Genomic DNA, 22482 nt, shown 5'->3' on the forward strand with positions numbered 1-22482 from the left:
GTGAGCCTGGTGGTACCCAGACAAGTCTACAGTTGACACTATGGATTTTAGAATTTTTTTTTTTAAACCAAGCTCTGCCTGTGTGCCAGTTTCTTGGCCAGGCCTGGGAAACAGCATTCCTTGGAGTGCTATGTCATTAATCTCTTTCTCTTCTTTATTTCCCTGTGCCCATGATCCTTCCCCCCTCCTTCCTCCCCACCCTTTGTCTCTGCCCACCCTTTCCCTGGCAGAGCAATGTTCTGTGATGGTGCCCGAGATGCGTGGACTGAGCCCAGGCCGAAGGCTGCCCGAGCCCACCCTGTGCCCGGCTATGGGAGGGAGCCCTGAGCCCGGGGCTGCTGGCCAGCGCCGCCACGTCCTGGCCCTGCCTGAGGAGGAGGCATGGCGGCCGCAGCAATGTGCCCTGCTCGAAGCCGAGGCCTCAGACGAGGTGGGCATGCTGCCTGCCTCCCCTCGGTCCGCGGTGGGCGGCTTCGACAACTTCTTCCCGGTCCAGGAGGGCGAGGGCCCGGGCTGGGAGGGCAGCACCACGCTGGATGCAGGCTCCAGCCCCTTCCTTCCTGTGAGCCCAGAGGTTATGAAGCGGAGGCGAGGGGGCCTTATTGAGCAGCGGGACATCATCAAGGCCCACGAGGCACACAAGATGCAGAGCACCCCACAGGCACGGCGCAAGGAGTGGGAGTGAGTATGGCAAGTGGGTGGGCCCTGGGGACAGGGTGGTTCCAGAGACCAGGGGGTAGTGGGAGAGGCGTTTGTCTCTGCCTTCACTAGCCTCCCGATGAGGTCGCGCTGTGGTCAGCCAGGCAGCAACGGTAAGCTACTCTGAACCTCACTGACGCCTGTCAATCAAGCTTGGGTTTCCGCTGCCCAACTAACACTGTTAACCAAGCTCTTAGGGTGAAGGAACTGGGCCTCTCTCTGCAAGCCATGGAGGATGGATGGCAGTTTGAACCATCTGTGTCTTGGTTCCAAGTCTCTCCTCAGAGGTGAGGGAAGAGAATCACCAAGCTGTGTGGCAACCCACGGCTTCATTTCTTCTCTTCCTGTGTAGGATAGAAGGGTTTGTGTTCTGACTCAGGCTGACTTAGGCATGCTGATTGAGTGGGGTTTTTGTTGTTGTTGTTATTGTTTTAAAACTATTTCCAGGAGTAATAACTTAAAGGAAGGTGATACTCGATGTAATTTTCAATTGCCTCAGTTTTATACCTCATACAAGGACTTAGTTTTGATCTTTAAATCAGTTTATTCTGCATGTTTATGTGTCCTGTGGTCTTTATGTTTTTCTTCCTGCCTGATATGGTAGACGTGTACATGGCAAGTGACCAGGAACAGGTGTTTTTAATGGCAGCGCTTGCGTTTACCTGCTTAATTTTCCCAGGTAAGATAGGTGTGTGTGTGTGTGTGTGTGTGTGTGTGTGTGTGTGTGTGTGTGTGTAGATCACCCTCTCTCTTTTTCATGTGGCTATTTATATTTATTAGCCTGTTCATCCATTCATTCATGCTAGTGTGTGATGCGCTTCTGAGATGCAGGAGCTGAGTGCAGCCACCATTCAGTGAACAGCATTAGTCGTCTCTCAGTGCCTACAACTCTTTCAGTGCAGGCAACACGTTGCACGCACTACCTCCTCACTGCGACTGTGAGGTACGCACAATGACGATCTGCCTTTAGCTAATAGGCACAGGGAAGTAAGTGACTTTCTCAGGGCCGCTTGATAATAACTGCATTGCCACTGCAGTCCAGTGTCGACGAGGGCTTTGCACCTTGCCATGCTGGCTTCGATTTTTACCAAGAGAGCAAGGTATCCTTCATTCTCACGGTATTTCTTATGTAGATGGGCTATTGAGACATCTTAACCGGACAGCTAGTGTGAGAGCTGAGAGACCTAGGACTCAAGGTGACCTAAATAAGTCATGGAAACTCAGCTTGGAAACTAAGGAGGAAGAAGTAGCCAGCTGTGGCCGCTGGAATTTGTTCACGCCCACAAATGTCACGGTGCTTACCCACTAGTCAAGGAAGCTAAAGCAAGAGATGCTTCAAGTACAAGGTGAGTCTCCCTGTACGATACATGCTAGAGAAGTCAGGGCTACACAGCAGCACCCTGTCTCAATCAAGGAAGCAAAGAGAAGGATTTTATTCTCCATCCCTGTCTTACCTTTTAAACACAACTCTGAAGAACTCGAGGAAGTAGTTTGCGGAGCATGAACATCATTCATGTCACCCAAAGCCTGTCTTGGGTCCTAATGTGAGCATTCCTACCATACTCAATGCGGAGCTAGCTTGACCAGGACTAGCAATGGGTGGAAAACTATGATGCATCTCACCAAGATCCCTTTTGCTGATGGGGGGATAGGGGATCCAGGTCCAGACACTTGGCATAGTAGTAGGAGGAGTTAGCAAACTGCCTTCAGCAAAGCAGGTGCATCAGGAAGATATGTCAGAGGCCTGGGTACCAGGGACTGGGAACTGGGGACATGTTAGTCTTTAGGACTGCAGCATTGGAGGAGGAGCCACAAAGAAGTTGAGGAGAGTTGAGGAGGTAGGAGGCAAAGCGGTGAGAACAAAACTGCGTTCAGAAGGAAGATGGCACTGTCTGTACAGGATGTGCTGGGAGTCCAAGACCATGAGGATGGAGGAGCAACCGTTGGCTCCCCTCAAAGGGAACACTTCCGGTACTGTGATGGAGTTAGAAGTCCGGTTAAAGTTGGCCAGTGAGAAAACGCCAAGTGATAGAGCCAGTGATGTCACCGCATCCACACCTTTCCTCCAGCGCTCACCGCTGTCATGTGCTTGGAGACCCCTGTGTTGAATGCCATGATGACTCCCCACCCTGCCTCCTTTTTATGGCCCTCAGGGTGCTTCTCACCCTTCTCAAGCTCCCCAAACCCAAATACTGCGCTGTCTAGAGCAGTTGTTCTCAGCCTTCCTAATGCTATGGCCCTTTAATACAGTCCTCATGAGGTGACCCCAACCGCAAATTATTTTCGTTGCTACTTAATAACTGTAATTTTGATACTGTTATGAATTATACATACCTGAGTTTTCTGTTGGTTTTAGGTGACTTCTATGAAAAGGTCGGTTGACCTCACAGGGGTCACGACCCACAGGTTGAGAACCTCTGGTCTAGAACTTATATTCCACCACCAGAAAAAATCCTCTAAACTTCCCTTCCCTTTCCTTTTCTGCCTGCTTTCTTTCCCCTTCCATCCCCATCTCTTCCCTCTAGCTTTTTCCCCCCACTAACAGGACCTTGTTATGTAGCCCAGGCTGGCCTTGCGTTCTCCGTCCTCCTGCCTCTGCCTCCTGAGTGTGGGGGTCACAGGTATGCACCACACACCTGTCATTACAAAATCTTACCTGCTCCTCCCAGGGGCAGTCATCTACAGGGACCCAGTAGCCCTTCTGTTCCTGGGATGTTTTAGCTTCCTCATTGCCTCCTTCCCATGCTAGCATCCCTGAGTGACTCCTGTGTCACTGCGTGTGCCTTCCTCTTTCCTTTGGTTCTTTCCCCCAGTGACTTGGCCTCCTTGCATCCTGCTTTTACAGTTTTACACCTCTGTCACAGCTTCACAGCTCCCGTGTCTCGGCTTCCAGCCTCCTTGTGTCTGATCCCCGCCTCCTTCCTGTCCAGTTAACGCCCGTTAGTGCTCAGTTCTTTAGACTCTTTAATCTTACTGCATCTGCAGCAATAATCCTATTACTTTTTTGTACTCTCATCTTTCATCTGGTGCTTACTTCCCCCCCATCCTATCCAGTTAAATCCTAGTGTAGACCCAGACTATTTCCCAGAGGGAAATGATGACCTTTTCTTTGAGATCTTAGCCTACACACTCCATTCTTCCTTCCACCCGGTAAAGAATGGCTGATGCCTCCCAAGTTGGCATCTAGCCTGCCTCACATCTCACCGTCGCCACAATCACTTCCTCATCTTTGGCTTCCACTTGCTTGCCCCTTTGTTGCTTCATCACGCCGGTCTTGCAGATCTCCAACTCTGCCTTTACCTTGTTTGCCATGTCCATGTGCGCACACACATCTAAGCCTTTCTACAGAAAACCCTACCGTCCACCCTGACTGCGATCATAAACATGGCCACCACCTCAAGTCAGCCTTTCCATTTGCTCAGAAGTCTTGCTTCTGAAGTTGTGTTTGCACACCCATTCTCAAACTCTGTGGACAGTATTTCATTTCCAAACCCCAATATCTCCTTTCGCCCACCCAAGCTCATGCCTGGAGCTGCCTTCCTACTTCACCGGGAAAGTAGCAGCAACCAGAGGGGTGTGCAGACCGCCCTCCCACATGGCTCACTTCTGCATCTGCCCCTGAGCCAGCCTTGCCCTTCTGCTAGTGTAGACAGACTATTCCTCAAGATCCTAGGGGAGTCTCATGCCTGAGTGGAGGAACCCAGCGCTCTTGTCTACTCCCACTGTTCCCCACACTTGTTCTCACAATCCCTTTTTGACTTTATTCCAACGTGACCTTCACCTAATCTCTGGGTTACCTTGGTCTCCCCTTGGGCAACCCAGGGGATGCTCTTCTATGTCCATTTGGGGGGATGTGTAGCAGCAGTAGCAGTGACAGTAACATTTTATCACTGCTTCTTATTGTTTTCCCCCCCATGGCTGTCATGAAACCACAGCGGTTCCCCTTCTTCCTTCCTGTTGCTCACGACCTCTCTTACTAGTTTCCTTTTATTTTTCTCCATCTTCTGAACAGTAGTAGCTCTCTAGTGCTGTTCTCTTCCTGCCAATGTTTATTTCCTAGTAAGCTCACCCAATGCCAGACCCCAAGCTGCCATCCTGTTGGTAACTCACACCATTGTATCTCTAAGACATTGGCCCTGAGTTTTAGACACACTCTACTCACTTCTTAGCTCCTTTAATTGTATGCCCTTAGGCATCTTGAAGTTAACACGTCTAACACTGGGACAATGTTTTTCTCCTAGCTCAACCTTTCCTGCAGTCTTCCCTTTTTTCAGTAAATGACACCTATGATCTACTGGGTACTGTGGCCAGAAATGTTGAAGCTTTTTCTCTTTCACACCAAGACCTCGCTCTTGCCAGTCCCCCTTGGCTCTCCTTTTAACACGTATCTGACCGCTGTTCATCTGTTCTGCTGTGAGCTTCCTGCCCTAAGACATCTTTTATTTCTAATCAAGGACCTGACTATGTAAAGTCTGTACTGTTGTAAATTTAATATGAGACGTGTCACAATTACAACTTTTTCCATCGGTGAAACAATAAAGCTTCTGTTAACAGAAAATAAAGAAAAGAGAGGAAGAAGAAAAGACAGACAGACAGACAGACAGACAGACAGACAGACAGACTTGTGTGTGTCTTTGCTAAGTACCTGGTACTGTCCTGGAGTCTTTCAAGTATGATTCTATACACTCTTATGTCAGCTGAAGGAAACTGTCCTTGTTATCTTGTCGTCTTTGAGCCATTGCGACAAAATACCTGAGAGCAATGAACGCACAGGATGACAGATTTCTTTTTAGTTTGGGTTTCCGAGATTTTGGTCCTCGGTCTTTCAGTCTCGTTGCTTCTCTGCCCATGGTGAGGCTGCACATCCTGGCGGAGGCTGATGGGAGAGGAAAGTTGATCATTTACTCTATGGTGGTCAAGAAGCAAAGAGAAAAAGCTCATGTTTGTGACACAGGCCCCTCTCCACCAAATAGTTAGGCTGTGAGTCTGTGAATGGACTAATCCATTTGTGAGATCAGAGCTGTCAAGACCCAGTGTCCATCCAAAGGCTAACCTCTGAACGCTGCTACACTGGGGACCAAGCTTTCAACACAAGAGCCTTTGGGGGTGGGACACAGGAATCATAAGGATTATTATTTCTGCTTTTACAGTAGGTCACAAAGCACTCAAGCACTTTGTCCATGGGGATCAGTATGACCACCTCTTAAACAGCCTCCCTATTTCCTTTCCTATTTGCTAGAGGCTTGCCCCTCCTGGGCAGCTAAAGCATCCCCAACCCCATCTTTTTAGATTTAAAAAGGAGTTGGAAAGTCAGGCATGGAGTTTCTGTGAGAGTCTTCAACCATGCGTCCCAGCAGCCCTCAGCTCAGAACCCTCTGGTGCCTTCCCACCTCACATACAGTAGACCTTCCTAAGACTTGTGGGGGCCTGTGTAATATCTTTCTTGCCTGGCCCCCACCCCTACCCCCTATCCTCCACAGAGGTGATGTAGCTCTACTGTCCGCACCCAGCCTCTCCCCTGCTCTCTGCTCTAGCATCTTCTAGCCCTCGCTATTTCTCAAAGATGCTCAGATCACGCTCACCTTTGCCTTAGTAGCCCTTTTACTGATAATGCTCTTCCTCCATCCACTTTATCCTCCCTCACTGCTCAGGGGGACACCAGCTCCACTGAGATCTGTGCTGTCTTATTTGTCATTTTGGCTCCTGTTTCCCCAGCACACAGACATATACGTTTTGTTGTGGAGTGTCAGCAGAGACTCTGTCTTATCTCCAGGCTTGAGATCAATGTCTGCTATGTGCTTGGCTCATGATAGCTGAGTTCCCTGGATGAACCATGCTGTGTGATGGTGTAGGTTGTTGACTCCATCTGAACAATCATCTGGGGAAGTGAGGAGTCTCCTTCCCTGCCCTCTTCAGGGCTTCTAGAACCCCACATCTCCCACCTTCTGTTCTGTACACAGCATCCTGCAGATTTCTTTCTCGGGCAGGGATTTGCTGCAGGAAATCAGCTCCTCTGCCAGTTTCCTGCCCCTCCCTCAGCTCTGCTCCTCCTGGGGCCTTGCCCATCACCCACACATCTGACAGCTCACTACCACACACACACACACACACACACACACACACATACACACACACACACTCATACATGCTTGTGCACACATACATGCATACACACATGCATGCATAGACAGAGATACAACAAATAGACACAGACACACACACACAGACAGACAGACAGACAGACAGACAGACAGACACACACACACACACACACACACACACACACACACAGCATTACAAATTCCTCCTCCTTGGCACCAAGTCAGGACTCTGGTGATGCAGGAAGCAGACTAGAAACCAACCTGGGAGTTTCCCTGTGATGCTGCCCACAGTGGGGTAAGCCAAATGCTGGGAAGAGAAGCTCCGAGTGAGGAGGAGGCTCCTCAGTGTGCCAGGCTGTTTCCTACAGAAAGCTTTCCAAGCATGTTCTAAAAGACAACAGCTCTGTCTGCTTTCCCACGAAACAGGTTACTGTGCACAGAATGTTATTTCCCAAAGAACCTGTTAAGAGGTTTCCTCAAGCTTGGTGTGTGTGTTAGAAGGAGCTTTGGTTAAGACTTCTTCTAGAATAAGGTTTGTAATTTTTACCAGGTAGCACAAGAGCAGGTTTTCACTAATGAAATTCTTTTAATATGTTTCCCCCCAGCTTGCACAATGTTTTCACATACACTATTCATCTGATCCTCACAATGAACCTATAGACTAGCTGTTATGACTCCTAATCTACTGGGGAGAAAAATGACCCCCAAAAGCAAGAGATAGTGCCAGGTCAGAAGCCTGCCTGAGTAATGACTGCTGCCTTGACTGAGCACTGGCTATGTGCTCGTGCCTTGCTTGCATTATTTGTATTAATAGAAATAACAGGTACTATTATAAAGAACAGAAACATTTTGCACGGGACTGTTATTACATATGGGCTCGGAAGAAAGGGAATGGTGTGTAACTCTGAAGTCTGCGTAGGCTGGCGTGACTTTCTCTATGAAGAGGGACGCGGCATTTCCATAATCACAGTACTTATCACGCGGCATCGTAATTGCCTGTTTACATGTCTGCTTCCCGCTCTGTGTGCAGGGAAGTCTGTCTGCTCTCCACTGTGTCTCTGTCGCACAGCACAGTACCTGGCACATGATAGATGCTGAATAAATGACTGCAAAGGGAAAATTAAAACAATGTCGGTTTGTACCCTGGGAAACTGAGGCTTAAAGAGCTGACTGCACAGCTTTGCTTGTCTCACTCTCTGCTAAATGTCCCCTGCAGTGACCAGCATAGCACTGGGTGGATGGTAGGAATCCAGTTCATCTTTGACTTATTACAAGGTTACTTGGGCAGTCTGAGACCCCTGGTGGGATCTAATACTTAAATGGCAGTCCTGTTGTAAATTTGGGATACTTTTGTCAGACCACATAGAGCAATGTTGCTAAGTCCCAAGATTGTTCTGGGCTTCTTCTCTGCCTACAGTCTTCATGGGTGACATCAACCAGGACCATATATTTCCTTGACTTCTGTGTGTGTGTGTGTGTGTGTGTGTGTGTGTGTGTGTGTGTGTGTGTGTGTTATGGCATATGCATGCAGGTGTTTAGGTGTGTGTGTCCTGGATCCATCTCTTTCCCACTTATTCCCTTGAGAACAGGGTCTCTCACTGAGCCTAGAACTAGGCTGGTGGCCAGAAGGTCCTAGTGACATTCTTGTTCCCCTCCCCCATGCCCACACAGTGCAGGGGTTACAGGCATTTGTGTGCAGCCATGTCCAGCTTTTAATGTAAGTGCTGGGATTTGAACTTAGGTACTTAGGCTTGCTTATCAAGTGCTCTTACTTGCTGAGACACTCCCTCAGCGCCCACATCTTTGATTCTTGTAGCAAAATGTTTGGTTGGTATCTCTACCCTCTTGTCCAGTGTTTAAGGTATAACGGCAGGAACAAAACTCCTCACCCCTTTCCAACAGTTTCGCCCCATTGTTTGTCCTTATCTCAAGATACAGTGCCATCTCCCGCAGTGACCCAAACAAAACTCTCTCATTATTTTTTCTTTCTTTCTTTCTTTCTTTCTTTCTTTCTTTCTCTTCCCCTCACCTCTGGCCAGTTAGCAAGCCCTGTTGACACCATCCTCAGACATGCCCCAAGGGCAAAGCCTTGTCCACCCTCACTGCTGCTAAGCACTTCCAAACCACTGTCACTTACACTATCACAACAGGTCCCTGATTGGCCTCTCTCTTTGGATCTTCATGTTCCTGGAACCAGTGACTGTGTCTATCACGGCAGACAGGACCATTTAGAGACCACACAGCTTCCCATTACGTCTGAGTTTAACCTTAGCCCGCCCCCGTCTGTGTCCACCACTCTCTCCGTCTCTCCTGAGAGAGTGGACGGCCTGCATTCCCCTAGCCACTGGTCTGCTTTCACGCTCAGACTAAGTCTGTTTATGCTCCTTCCCTAGACCCACCCTTTAGTTTAGAGTGTTTTTCTTTGGACCAACCGTGCCCATAACTCTTTGTCATTTAGACCAATTGACTTCCTGAAAAAGGTCGCCCTCAGCATACTGCCTATAATAGACTCCCGGCCACTGTGTCCTGTCAGCACATTCAGCTGCTTGCCTCCTCAGACAAGAGTGTCAGAACCACAGGGAGAGGCTGTTACTGCCTGGTCCCCTTTGCACCACCAGGCTTAAGAACAGCACCTGCATTTGGTGTTTGTGAAGCAAAGAATTCTCTGTGAGGTGTTGGTGTGGTGACGGCTATGACCTAGGTGCTTATCAGGCCTTTGTCAGCCATATTGTCAAGACTAGCCCAGGAAGCTCAGGATACCAAGAGCTCTAGTTGTGGAGCAGGCTAGCCCTGTGGAACTCCTGGGCTGTAAAGCAAGGTTGGCCCAGTGCAAGTTGTACAGGCATGGTCCTCCTTCCTGCCTCTGTTTGCCTTGCACTTCCAAGCTTTGTTTTCCTCCTTTGCTTGGTTGCTGATGAATGCAAAGGTGTGTTTGAACAGCCATGGAGGGAGCCTCTGTGGAACGCTCGGTCTACTGTTTGTCCCTTTCCTCCAGTGCCTGGTTCCTTCCCTCCAGGCCCCATTGCTTACCATTTTTGTCTGCCGTGGGCATCTGAGGGCCGCTGAAGCAGCGGCTGGCTCAGTTAGGGTTGCTGCTGACACCAGTGGATCTCAGAAACACATGGGATGGGTAGGCGTGGAAAGACACAGTTCCTGGCACAAGAAGGCAGTGAACGCATGCCGGCATTTGGTATCAACATTATCCAGACCAGTTTCCTCACAGATGAGGAAGACGGGGAATGGGGCTTCTCAGGGCCTGGATGACTGCTGGAGCTTCTCACGAACCATTCCATCGCACGCAGGGTCACAGCTGTGGCGAGCAATGCAATCCTGGATTCCCACTCCACTTTTGTCTCATCCTCCCTGCTGTATGACTGGCAAGTTTGCAGGGGCCTTGAGTATGGGGCAAGCAGATTGGGAAGAAAGAAAGACAGACAGACATCCAAATAGCATTTCCATGAGCATTTACACTATACTCAACAATACTACAAATTCTGTAGGCAACAGATAGCTCTGCGTTAAGGCATTCTGCCTAAAAGTTAAAGGCTACTAAGCCATTTCACCTCTGAGGCTTGAAAAGCAGCTGACCCTACACAGATCTGGAGGGCACGTGCTGCCACCTGCTGGCAAAGTCGGGCAAGGTTTGGCTTAGTTCTTTGCTTTTACTACCTGTGGAAATCATTGCAGGAGAAACATGTATTTAGTTGAATAAAAATGCTTTTGTTGAGTGAGCTGATGTTTTAGTTCCATTTCAAATTATGTCCTTCTGGAGCCTGGCATACTTTCGGATGTCTGAAGGTCCCTCCAGCCCCCACTAATCTCTCCTGTCGCTAATCCTCAGCTAAGTTCAATCATGTGAGTGACAGGTGAGTTTGCAGTCAAGCAAGGTCCAAACAACTAGCTCAAAGGTTATGCATTTTGGGCTTTTAGCGTTGTAGTATAGCATGCCTTCAGAAAGCAGGATGGATGCCAATGAAACACAGAAACCGTGAGCCTTCAACACACGCCGTTATCTTCACACAGCAACACATTTGAGAGCCGGCAGCCAAGAGGAGACCTGCAGCATATGTCCTGCTTTCTCGGCATTCTGAGAAGAATAAGAAGCCATAGAAAATCCAAGGGACCAGGCTCCCACAGGAGCTGACACAATCTGAGCGTGCCCTAGGGGTTTAAAATGGGCTCCCGGGCACTGGAAAGTTGGTAAAAATGCTTGCTGCCCAGGCATTCAGATAAATGGTGTGCATGTGTGTGCCTTTAATCTCAGTGCTGGGGGGTGGGGCAGAGGCAGGAAGGTCCCCAAGGCTCATTGCTCAGCCAGCTTAGCTGAATTGATGAGTTTTGGGTTCACTGAGAGACCTTGTTAAAAAACAAAACAAAACAAAACCAACAAAAAAAGTGGAGAGCTCCTGAGGGAGACACCTGATGACTTCCGGTCTTCCCATGTGTACATACACATGAATGTGCATCCTTGCATGTGCTCACACGAACACACACACACACACACACACACACACACACACACTTTGGGCAGGCTCAGCATACGCCTTTAAATTTCTTTACTTGTTCTAGAAGGATTCAAAATAAGAGCCTATCTATACAACTGGTCTCCAGTGACTTTTACTTTCTTAGTTTTTCTACCTTCACATCTTCCATAGTTCTAGAAATTTCCTTCTTGGGCAGAGTGAGGGAATGGACTGGATGTTGCCCGAAGCAATGCAGCTTTGACTCACAGTAGTGAATCTGTCCCTGGATCCCCCACTTCTGGCTAAGGAGGGTTCCTGCCTTGTTAGAAGCATGAGTCAACAGGAACCATGGCTCATACATAGTCTCAGCATTGAGGAAGCTGTGACAGAAGGGGTTTGAAACCAGTCTGGCCTGCATAGTGTAACCTATCTCAGAAAACAAAACAAAACAAAACAAAAGCAAAAAACGAACAAGAGAAGAAACGGCAAAGCAGCACGTGTGTACCTAGGCTCCCTGCTTCCTCTGACGCCCCCGGTTGCTCTGCGGTGTGGGATTTGGGAGAAATAGGTGTTTTTACCTTTTTCTGAGTGGTGTTCTGGGAGCCAGCAGTAGATCTGTTGCTCAGACCTTGAAGGAGGGTTAGGAACAGAGTCTGCAGCCATAGCCTGTGCTCAGAATCCTGTCTGCCTCCCTCCTTCCATTTTGTACCATTTTTGGAGCATGGTACATCCTTTTCCTGCATCCCTCTTTTGCCCTCCCTGCCTGAATAGCTTCAGGAGGTCATTTAGCCTTTTGAATATGCCAAGACTCTATTCTCAGTCACTTTGATGGGGGAAAGGGATGTTGAAAGCAACATCCTCTCATGCTAGTTGTACAATTGGTGGTATTTTCCCTAGATTTTTTTTTTTTTTGTACTTCTATGGTGCCCTCCAGTGGTTATTTCTGCTCATTGCAGTCATAGTCTGGGAAGCTCCATTGTGCAGCAGAGGACTGGCGCAGCCTAGAGGCCATCCATCAAATGACAGGCCAGGAAGCAGAAGCCAAAACCGTGGCAGAGGTTTGTATTTCAGCCCAGGACTTCCCCTCCATCCTAGTCTGTCCAAGCCTCCCATCCTGTGTCTGAAAGAGCCCGCTTGGATACCTTGACTGCACGCGAGTCGAGACAAAGAGGAAGGCATAATCTCTTGGGTGTGACAGGACACATGGAGACAGAGTAGAAATAGTGCTTAGGAGGCAAGCACAACGGAGGGGGATCTGAGGTGGGCATTAAAGGAGAAAACATACTGAAAACAGACAGTTATGTCACAGGGACGCACATAGTTCCATCACGGAGACACAGGAGACCACAGCATCATTGAAGAAGCTGAGCTGCAGCCACTTGCTGGCCTCCTGATGTGGAGCTTGGTCCTTTCCCCTCAGTGCTGGTCATCCCTTCTGCTGGCTGCTCCTAGGCCTGCCTCTCTTCTTACCTTCACCACTCTTCTCTTTCCCTGACACATCGCCCCCCTCCTTCCCTCCACCTCTTGCCCAGGGCCCTTTGCTTGCAGAGCCTTTTTGCAGCAACTCCCACAATGCCACTGTCCAGCTTTATCATGTTTGCCGGGGGTCTCAGGACACCATCTCATTACCTGTTGGTGTTAGAGGCAGAAGCCCCTGCCCCCACCCTCACCCCACCCCACCCCCCGACTTACAGCATTTACAGCAGGCCAGAGCTGTGGCCACTACAGGGGAAGCATCCGTGGGACAGGGGAGTGTGCTGCGGCAAGCCCAGCTTTGTGCCCTTGCTCGTGGGTTCCTCCTAACCAGCACTTGTTCCCCTCCCATCTTTGATGCTCAAGCTGACGAAAGCTTTTTCCTTCTTTCTCCTTCCTGCTCCCCTTTTTCCTCCTGTCACAGAGGCGAAGTCAAACAATACTTGAAAGTCTACAGTTTGCTCTTGTTCTAATAGTAGTATAAGATAGGCACATTTCTTTGGCAGTTTCTAGAAAGAGGGTTGGTGTCTCTTTAAGGAAATATATATATATATATTTTAATATATATATATATATATATATATATATATATATATATATAATATTCTTAAACAAGATTAACTGCTTCGCTCTTAAGCACCCCTATCAGAGGGAGTTGCCAAGGAAAACCGGTGGCATGGGCTTCTGTGACCTGCACTTCTGTTTCTGCAGGGTCAGCTCCTAGGAGCCACGTGTGGAAGGGCCTTTCCCACACCATGTGCTCACTCTCCCACCCTCAGGATTGCTGATTCTTCCCAACACTCCCCGCCCCCCACCGCCCCCAACATCTCCGCTTCCCACTGAAATGTGAACTTTTGCTGTCTGTGTTATCTCTCAGGTCCCACAGGAGAGGTGGAATGAATTAATAATACACCAGCAGGAAACAGAGAGATGGAGCCATTAATTGTCAGTCAGTGTCCCTAACCTCTCAGGGCCACTAATTAGCTCACTGACAGATTCGGTTTTATCCCGAGCCAGGGCCTTGCTTTGGGCACGCTCAGGGCTCAGCTTGTGGCATCCGGCACAGAGGGGCGGCCCTGCGCCTCCTAGATGGATGTGGTGCATTTGCTGAATTCAGAAGTGTCCATAGGGAAGCCTGGGTGCCTCCTTGGGGTGGAAGGATGAACTGGGGTGGGGGCAGGGTGGGAATGCTAGCATCTGGGTGGAGCTGGGTGGTGTGTGCTGTTCTTGGGCCCTGTCTTGTGGTTCTGGTTCCTGCCGTAGGTAAGTTACTCTGTGTTGTATGTAGTCTGAAAGCAACATAGTGCCTTCTAACTATGGGTCCACCCAATAGGAGATTAGCCTCTGCATTACGCATAGCCTTTCAGGATGGGAACACTGACTCTGGCACCACGGCAGCGCCAGGCTTATAGAAAGGGGCTCATAACTTGTTTCATTAAGAGGCTGTACAGTTTGGGCCTTTTTATCCCTCTGGGCTCTGACACGCAGACGAGAGGCACCCCCTCATTCCTCTGCAGCAAGGGCAATTGGTTAAGAGCAAACAGTGGCATAGTTGTCTGTTCTTCCATCCTGCCTGTGTTCCCTACAAGTGGGACAGCTTGGTTTCCTTGTCTGTTGCATGTCATTTAGTACTGAGGTGCACTCTCATCTGGTGACACTCACCTTTGTCAAGTGACAGCCTCCAGATAAAATCTTAAGACACACTGGTTGGGATTCTCGGAGCTTTCTGACCTTCACTTTTCTTTCAGAGCCCGAGTCTCTTGTATCTCAACCGGGTCTTAGATTTTCTATGTAGCCGAGGATACCCTTGAACTACTGCTTCTCTAGCCCCCATCTTCCTGAGAGCTGGGGTTACAGGCACGCACCAAAACACCTGGTTTATGTACTGGAGTTCAAACCCAGGGCTTTGCGCAGATTAGGCAAGCACAACCAATTGTGCTGCACCCCCCTCCATCTCTTTGTTTCTAAGTCCCCCCCGCCCCCCCCCCCGCCGTCCTCCCTTCCTGTTCTATATGTATCCACTTTGGGGTCGTATGACCAGAGAGCCATTCTCTTCGGTTTACACGTGGAGCATCTGGCCTCTCTGCTAACCCTGGCTTAGCTAAGGGCAGGCCGTGTCAGGCCCCTCATCTCTTCTTCTGTGCCGAGGGCTCTTGGCTTCATCTTCCTCCCATTTTGCTCCTGGCATGCTGCCATGCTACTTCAGGAATATGAGGCTGCTTGCTGCAGATTGGATAGTGAAGAACGAACACAGGCCAGGCTAATGTGCATGCTTCCTGGAGGTGCTTTTGGAGTCATATATGGGATAACATCAGGGAGGGGGAGGGGCTATTGAACGACAGGGAGAGTTTGGTTGTGGTGCTCAGATGACTACCCGGGAAAGAGGAAGTTTCTGGAGCTCCAGTCGTCTTCCTGAGTTGTCCTGAAAACAAAGAAGCTAGGCTTTCGGTCCCTGATAGACTCCTCCAGAAGATGTGATGACTTTGGCCAAGCAACCAGTCCCTTCCTAAAGATGGAGGCCATTTGCAGGCTGTGTGCCAACATTCCCAGAAGCTGGTGGGAGGTCAATAAGCCCCCAGGCTAGAGGGGAGAAAGTAGCACACCTTAGCACCTACTTGGGGCCACAGGGGCTGTTGGCTCGTATGCCCTGTGCCTCACAGTGGGGTGAGTGGAGCTTCTGGCTTTGTTCAGAAGGGGGTTCTGTAGCTGTGGCTTACTCAGCTGGGATACCAGAATCATTTGGGGCAGGCACTAGCCCGGAAGTGCCCCCGGCCCCTATGATGTCTTCTGCCTCAACTTCCCATCACACCTCTGTAGGAATGACTGGGACCTCTCAATAGAGGGTCGGAGCATTCCCATGTCAGCCAGCAGGGACCATCTGCTCAGCTCAGATATCCCAGCTACAGACGCTCTAGGCAGCAGAGTCAGTGGAAGTAGAGACATTTTTGGAATGAGAATGCTTGTGTCTACTGTTCCCCAGCCTTGAACACACATGGCTTACTCTTTCTCAGCTTGGGGACATCAGTGTCCCAGGGCTGAGAGGAGCTTAGTATCATGATGACTGATCTTTCTTCTGTTCGTGGTCCTTATTTCTCACTGTGACTGGGGAGAAAGAACAACCATTTACATGGTGACCTTAGCTCCCGCCTCTCTGGTCCATAAAACAACAAACAAACAAACAAACAAACAAACAAAACCCAAAACCATGGGATTGCCTAGAACCCAGCCCTAAAAGATGCAGATGTGTTCATTTTAGGTGGAGTTTGAGCACAGCTATAAATCTCTTTAGGCACCTGGCCTGCCTAGCTCTGTGGCCACAGGGTGGGTGAGCAGCTGGTACTCCCTGGCCTGCCCAGCTCTTCCAGGAGGGAGTCCTGCACAAGCTCCTCTGGGAACAACAGCAAGTTACCTGAGACTGTCTCCCAAAGACCTTCACATCTTCTCTGGGGATCGGCTACTCTTCTGGGTCATTCTAGATCTTGGTACAAGTGATACTGGGTCATAATTTATGTACCTTAGGTTAAGGTTGAATGGTGTAGTAAATAAAAATAAGGCTAATAATATTTATCATTTGAATCCTATAGTTATTACGATGGTCTTATTTAACCCACTATCAAATCAGAAAAAGACACAGATACCTGAAAGATTTTAGATAAGCCTTATTTTACCTGGGACTGGGCAGAACTAACCCTGTAAACTACCTTTACCTCCATGCCCCCATCCCATGCCAACTGCTCTAATAATTTCTATCTGGGCTACTTCCCATCCCTAATTCCATAAATACTTGTTTATGTTTTCCATTTGGGCCGCTTCTCTCCATGCTGAACCTCAGGGATAACTCCTGGCCATGTGTTTCTTTTCCCATCCCGTGGTGACTCTGCTCCCGTCTCTTTCTTCTGCCTGTCTCCCCTTCCTATGATCCTTCCGTCCCCCAAAGCCTGAGAACCTTAGCTCCACCTCTCACTTCTGTCCTGCCCAGGCTTCAGCATTTCTTATTAACCAATCACCTTTAAAAAGGAAGAGCAAGGTTTGCACAGCAAGGACAGGTGTACATGAGAATGTGCCCGTCTGGACAGCAACTGGATCTCAGGGAGCAAGATAATTAACAATCACATACAAAGCACCAAACCACGGTGTTACAGTTCAGTGCTGGGGTAATAGTGAGCGGTGGAGCCTCGTCTGAGTCTGAGTCTATGTTGAGCTCAACACTAGCGGTCTGGGGGTGCAACACTTCCCCTTCCGGATTCACACTCTCATTGTCTATAGGGCAACAGGTATCTTTCAACAATGCTGCAGATCTCCTCAAATACTGACACAGCCACTGACCATGGTGATGAAAAAAGGCTCAGAAACCAAGTCACACAGCTAAAGCTTCAGTTGAACCCACATTTTCACTGACCTTTCCACTTTGTTGAAGGTGACCTTGGCATTCTGCATGACTACAGATGAGGTCCTCAGGTAGCTCAAGGACCAAGCCTACTTACCCATCTTTCCATGCCTTCAGCAATAGTTAGGCTAGATCGTTCACTGTGGCGACCTCCTCTCACAGTATCAGGTGATCTGTTGACTTCCCAACCCATTGCTAGAAACACTCCCTACACGCATACCGTAAACACCCCCTCCCCTGTTTATTGATTATACCCACACATAGAAAACAGAAAAAAAAGGCGTAGTCTTTGTTTGCACCAAATCTGAGGCTGGAAACGGAAGGAGAACAAGGATCTTTTGTTTATGTTTTGCTGTCACTGCCAGATGCAAAGAAACATCAAAAAAGTAAAGCTGCAGTTTCTCAAAGTGGACAAGGGTCTTGAAACTGAGGATGAAACCTGCCTACCTGACTGCCTTCTCTCTTGCCATCCTAATGAAGCCTCCAATCTGTAAGAGATGAATGCTTCCCCCACTAGAACTACATTTCCCAGAACCCCTTTCGCTTAAAAGCAGTCCTATAGTGTAGCTAGCTCAGTTATCAGGCATGCCTGAGAGGAAAGTTCTTATAAGACTCTGACTCCAGTACAGAGTCTCTTTCTAGACACACTGCTGAATAAAAATCTACCACTTGCGACTATAGGACAGCAAGATATCTTACAAATGGCTGAGTGGAAAATCCTGACGACAATCCAGAGCCATGATTCTCAACCTTCCTAATGCTGGGCCCTTTAATACAATTCCTCTTATTGTAATGACCCCCCAGCCATAAAATTATTCTTGTTGCTACTTCATAACTGTGGTTTCACTACCATTATGAATCATAACTGGTATGCAGTTATGAATCATCTGATATTCAGGATATCTGATATACGACCCCTAAGAAGGGGCCACTGGACCACCAAAGAGGTCACGACCCACAGGTTCAGAACCTCTGGTCTAGAGCAACCCCACCAGTCCTGGTCTCCCTTCTCCACATTTTATATCATGAGAATGATCAACTCCAACTTATTGCTCAGGTCGGTATACTCAAAAGCTAGTTCTAATGCACAGTCATATCTTCCCATCTCCTGATCTGAGATGATGTTTTAAAAGGTAGGAAGTTTCACAAATCTCAGCCTTATCACAGAGGAAAAACTTTGTCCAGAAGGATTTCCAGATTGTGTAGCCACACAAGCCCAGTACAGCTGCAGAGACCATGGAAACAATAAACCTGGAAATAGCTAAGTGGTTTTGTGGTTTGGGACACAGAGGGGGTGGGGTGGACGGGACCCCTCTGACAGGTAACATCAGTCACCCAGACTCACTGGCATGTCTGTCATCAGGCATGTCGGGAAGGTGTTAGTACCTACTCCATCCAGCATCAGGGGTGACTGTCTGGAACCCCAAGCCTGGATGGTCAGGCAATCTTCTGTCTTTTACTGATTTAAAACACACCAACGCCACTCAAAGTAATTCTTATTGAAGGAATATCATTTGGAAATTTTGGGAGCCATGAATATCTTCAAATTACATTCATTACCTCTGAATTTCAGGAAACTGTCATAAAAAGCAAGTGGAAATCAATTGCACGGTGAAGGCAACGCACACTGCTACATAAGGAACCCCTGTCTTAAAGAAACAAAACAAAACAAAAGCCACAGAAACAGCTTTCAAAATAACAGTTAGGCCAATGGAGTAAAACTTTCACTCTTTCAAATTTATAGAACACCAGCCAGCAGTGACCTTGATTGCCCCTAAAGAAACTAAATGTTATTTAAGCACCCCCAGGATAATAATTTGACATATATTTTAGGTGACAAAGCCAGAGGTGGTTCAGAACTCCCAGTGTTGGTCTGATCTCTCTCATTAATTTGCTGTGTGACATCCACTAACTAGCTCTAGCCACTTATCCATCTCCAATATATATTTTAAAAATATATAATATATTATATATAATATACATACACACATATACATATATAATATATACATACATATATGTATATACATATATTTATAATGTGTATATATATGTAAGTCCAATATATATGTAAAATAAAAGGGTTAGCCTCAACACCACTGCATATCTGGGAGAAATATTACTTGAGCCATACATGTAGGCCAATTGAGCAATGACATGGTTTTAGTGGTCTCATTTAAAAAGTAGGTAAGATTAATAATACAATATATCAAAATGTTACAACTTTGTTAATAGAGCCAGTGAACATCATCATCCTACATTTGCATACCAAGCCTCTGAAATCAGTTCATACTGTGTCCTCACAGCACGTCCCACTGGTGGGTGCACGGAGGTGCCTGTCAAGTGCACAGAGCTAGTGGCTACTGTTGTACACGATGCCATTCTGACCAAGGACAAGGCTATTTCCAGTTCTGACCCACAAGATTGTCAACATGGGTACCCAGTGACTTGGTCACGGCTCTTGGCTCCAGATGTCCCCCAGCCTAACCTGGAGCTTGGCCCCCTCAGGTGCAGACTAGGGGCTCTGTCTGGCCCACCTCTCTCTCTACCTTTCCCTCTCTGTTCCGGACCTGCCTCATTTGGAACTCGGGCTGCCCTGCTTTTCATAGGGTCTGGGGGTGGGGGTGGGGGCTTCCAGCATGCCCTTTGCTTGCCTGCCTGCTGCAGAAATTCCATTGGCAGTGCCCCCCCTCCCCCGCCCCAAGACCTCCTTTGGGGCTGTTTAATGTTCTTTTGGTTTTGCATTCCATTGCCGTTAAAAATTTTTAACCATCTTAAAATGCAGTAATATAGATTTTATTTTCCAGTACACAAGTCATGCTGTTTGGAAAACAGACGAGTATGGAGACTATAGTGATCACTTCTCACCCATCCCGTTCAGCCACTGGTACCGCGCTGGTGCACTCAGCTTGGGTTCCTCATAAGCACTATCTAGAAACAGAAATGTGCTTTTTATTGAGCTTTTACAGAACATCCATATCCTAGTTTGCATACAGACCATGGCAAAAGTAACTTGGGGGAGGAAAGGCTTTAGTTGGCTTAGAGGTTACCGTCTGTCATTAAAGGAAACCAAGGCAGGAACCCAGAACAGAGGCCGAGGCATAGCTCAGGGGGGAACAGAGCTTACGGTGCTTCCAGGCTCACACTCAGCATCTTTTCTTACACAACTCAAGACTGCCTGCCCAGCATTGACTCCGCCCACAGTGGGCGAGGCCCTCACCCATCAGTTGCCTATCAAAAAAATGCTTCACAGACAAGTAAGTCTACAGCTCAATTTCATAGATGACGTTCCTCAACTGAGGAGTCTTCTCCCAGGTGATTCTATAGTTTTTGCCAAGTTGACAACTAATCTTCACAATTCACTTTAAAAAGTGTCTTCTGCTTTTAATTACACAGTGAACATTCTACCAAGGCTGTTAAGGTATTGCTTGAACCCCAGATTTAGAGTGGCTCCTGGTGGACGTTTGGGGAGGGATTTTGATGATGTCACGTTGCTGTTAAGCTAGGAACTCACCCTTAGTTCTTGTTCTGCTTTGAGTTCTGCCTCCATACAGAGCTCTTAGGCAAGGACACCACAGATACAAAGAGAGCAGTCAAATATGAGATAGGGAAATACTTTACTAGTGTTAGCTGAGCAAGCACCCAAGACACGGTCACATTTCTCTGCCTATTGATTTACATGAGGCCTCTCTCTCTCTCTCTCTCTCTCTCTCTCTCTCTCTCTCTCTCTCATGCCTACATGGATACGATGTGTTTAGATCAAATCCACCCCCTATTCCCTCCCCTCCAATTCTTTTCCTGTCTCCTTCACCTTCCCCTCATCCCAGCTTTATTGTTCTTGCTCTCTCTCTAAAGCTCACTGAATCCACTTAGCGCTACATGTCCGCGCATGGGTGTAGGGCCACCTCCTGTGCCATGGGTAACTTCTCTGGAGCTGCATCCCTGAAGAAAACTGACTCTCTCTCCTCCTCTAGCAGGGGGTGGGGGGCGGCTTATGATCTATTCTCTCCTGTCCATGCTAGGGTTCTGGGTGGCTTCACCTTATCTTTATCCTGGGCTCTCACTGAAGTGCAGCCTGGATCACACTAGGACTCAACCTGCCTACTTGGTTTTGTGTGGCCTGAACAAGTTATTTAACTTTTCTGTATACTGCCTTATCTATAAAGTGGGAATAATAACAGATGAAATGAGATAAACATACAAAATACTTAGAGCAGTTGCTGGCGGATAGGAAACACTTATAATTGTTAGTTTCCTCATTCACTATAGCTGAATATTTATGTTTGTGTGTTTGTTTTGCTCTATTCTGCTTTATTTGTGTTTATCTTATCTTATTATTACTTTTTAGATGCCTGTTTGTATTCTAATGAGAGAGAGAGAAAGAAAGGGTGGAGATTTGAGGAGCTGGCGGATGGGGAGGAATCATCATTTGAAAATATTGTATGAAAAATATATAATTTCAATGAAAGTTTTTTTTCCAATATAATCTATCCACATTAACAAATATTTGCTGAGAATTTGTGAAGTAACTTTCTAAAGCTGGGAAAGACAGGGGGAACCAGGACTAAACAGGCACCAGAGCTAATGAAGTTAAAGTTTTCATGGGGAGACACTCTAATGAGCAAGGTGAGTCCAGAAGCCAGCAATCTCAAGGACTGAACAAAGGCTGGTACTTCCAGGGTGCATTATTGCTTTTAAAATTATCTGTATTACCTGTAGGCCCGGCTATCGATCAATTAAGACACAGACACTTGTTATATCTTAAAATAGCCTTAGTTAACCTGGGGCAGGGCAGATATCAATCCTCTAAACTACCTCCCATAGTGGGACAGGTATGGGATCCCTGCCTCAATCCCATGCCATCTGCTTCTAATAACTTCTATCAAGTTACCTCCCATCCATAATCCCAAATACTTGCTCATGTTCTTTATCAGGGAGGGAGCCGGGTTCTCCATTCACACCAGCCATGTGCGTCTCCTCCACCTAGCCCATGGCAGCCTTCCTCTCTTCTCTTCAGGTCTCTCTCCTTTCTCCCTGTGGGGGTCTTTCTTCTTCCCAGAATTCCTCTCTCTCCTTCCCCCCCACCCCCCACCTATCTCCTTTTCCCTGCCCAGGTGGGATGGCTTTTTATTAAGCAAAGGTGGGTCAGACAGCAAGCAGTAATTAGCATCAAAATACATCAGACCATCCCCCCCCTACAGCATGTTGTCAAGAAGGAGCTTTCTGTATAGGTGGCATTTGAGCAGACATCCGAGGGGAAGAAATTAGAAAGGGTAAGTTTAAAGACCCTGGTGAACCTGAGAGTGCAGCGGCAATTCAGAAGCAGTGGGTGGAGGGGGAGGGCAAGGGGGAGTGGAAG

General features: G+C 47.9%; 1 protein-coding gene across 5 annotated transcripts in view; it reads left to right on the plus strand.

Annotated features, from left to right (window-relative positions):
* CACNA1E (calcium voltage-gated channel subunit alpha1 E) overlaps positions 1-22482 on the plus strand; it is a 465592-nt gene that overhangs the window by 87322 nt on the left and 355788 nt on the right. For all 5 annotated transcript variants that reach the window (XM_084785552.1, XM_084785556.1, XM_084785554.1 and 2 more), the window contains exon 2: positions 231-681. In XM_084785552.1, the coding sequence (XP_084641678.1) occupies positions 245-681 (437 nt within the window). In that variant the 5' untranslated portion in view covers positions 231-244. The remainder of the gene's footprint in view (positions 1-230; positions 682-22482) is intronic.

The sequence above is a fragment of the Acomys minous genome (assembly GCF_964271855.1).
Source record: "Acomys minous genome assembly, chromosome: 1".
In the NCBI taxonomy this organism is placed as follows: Eukaryota; Metazoa; Chordata; class Mammalia; order Rodentia; family Muridae; genus Acomys; species Acomys minous.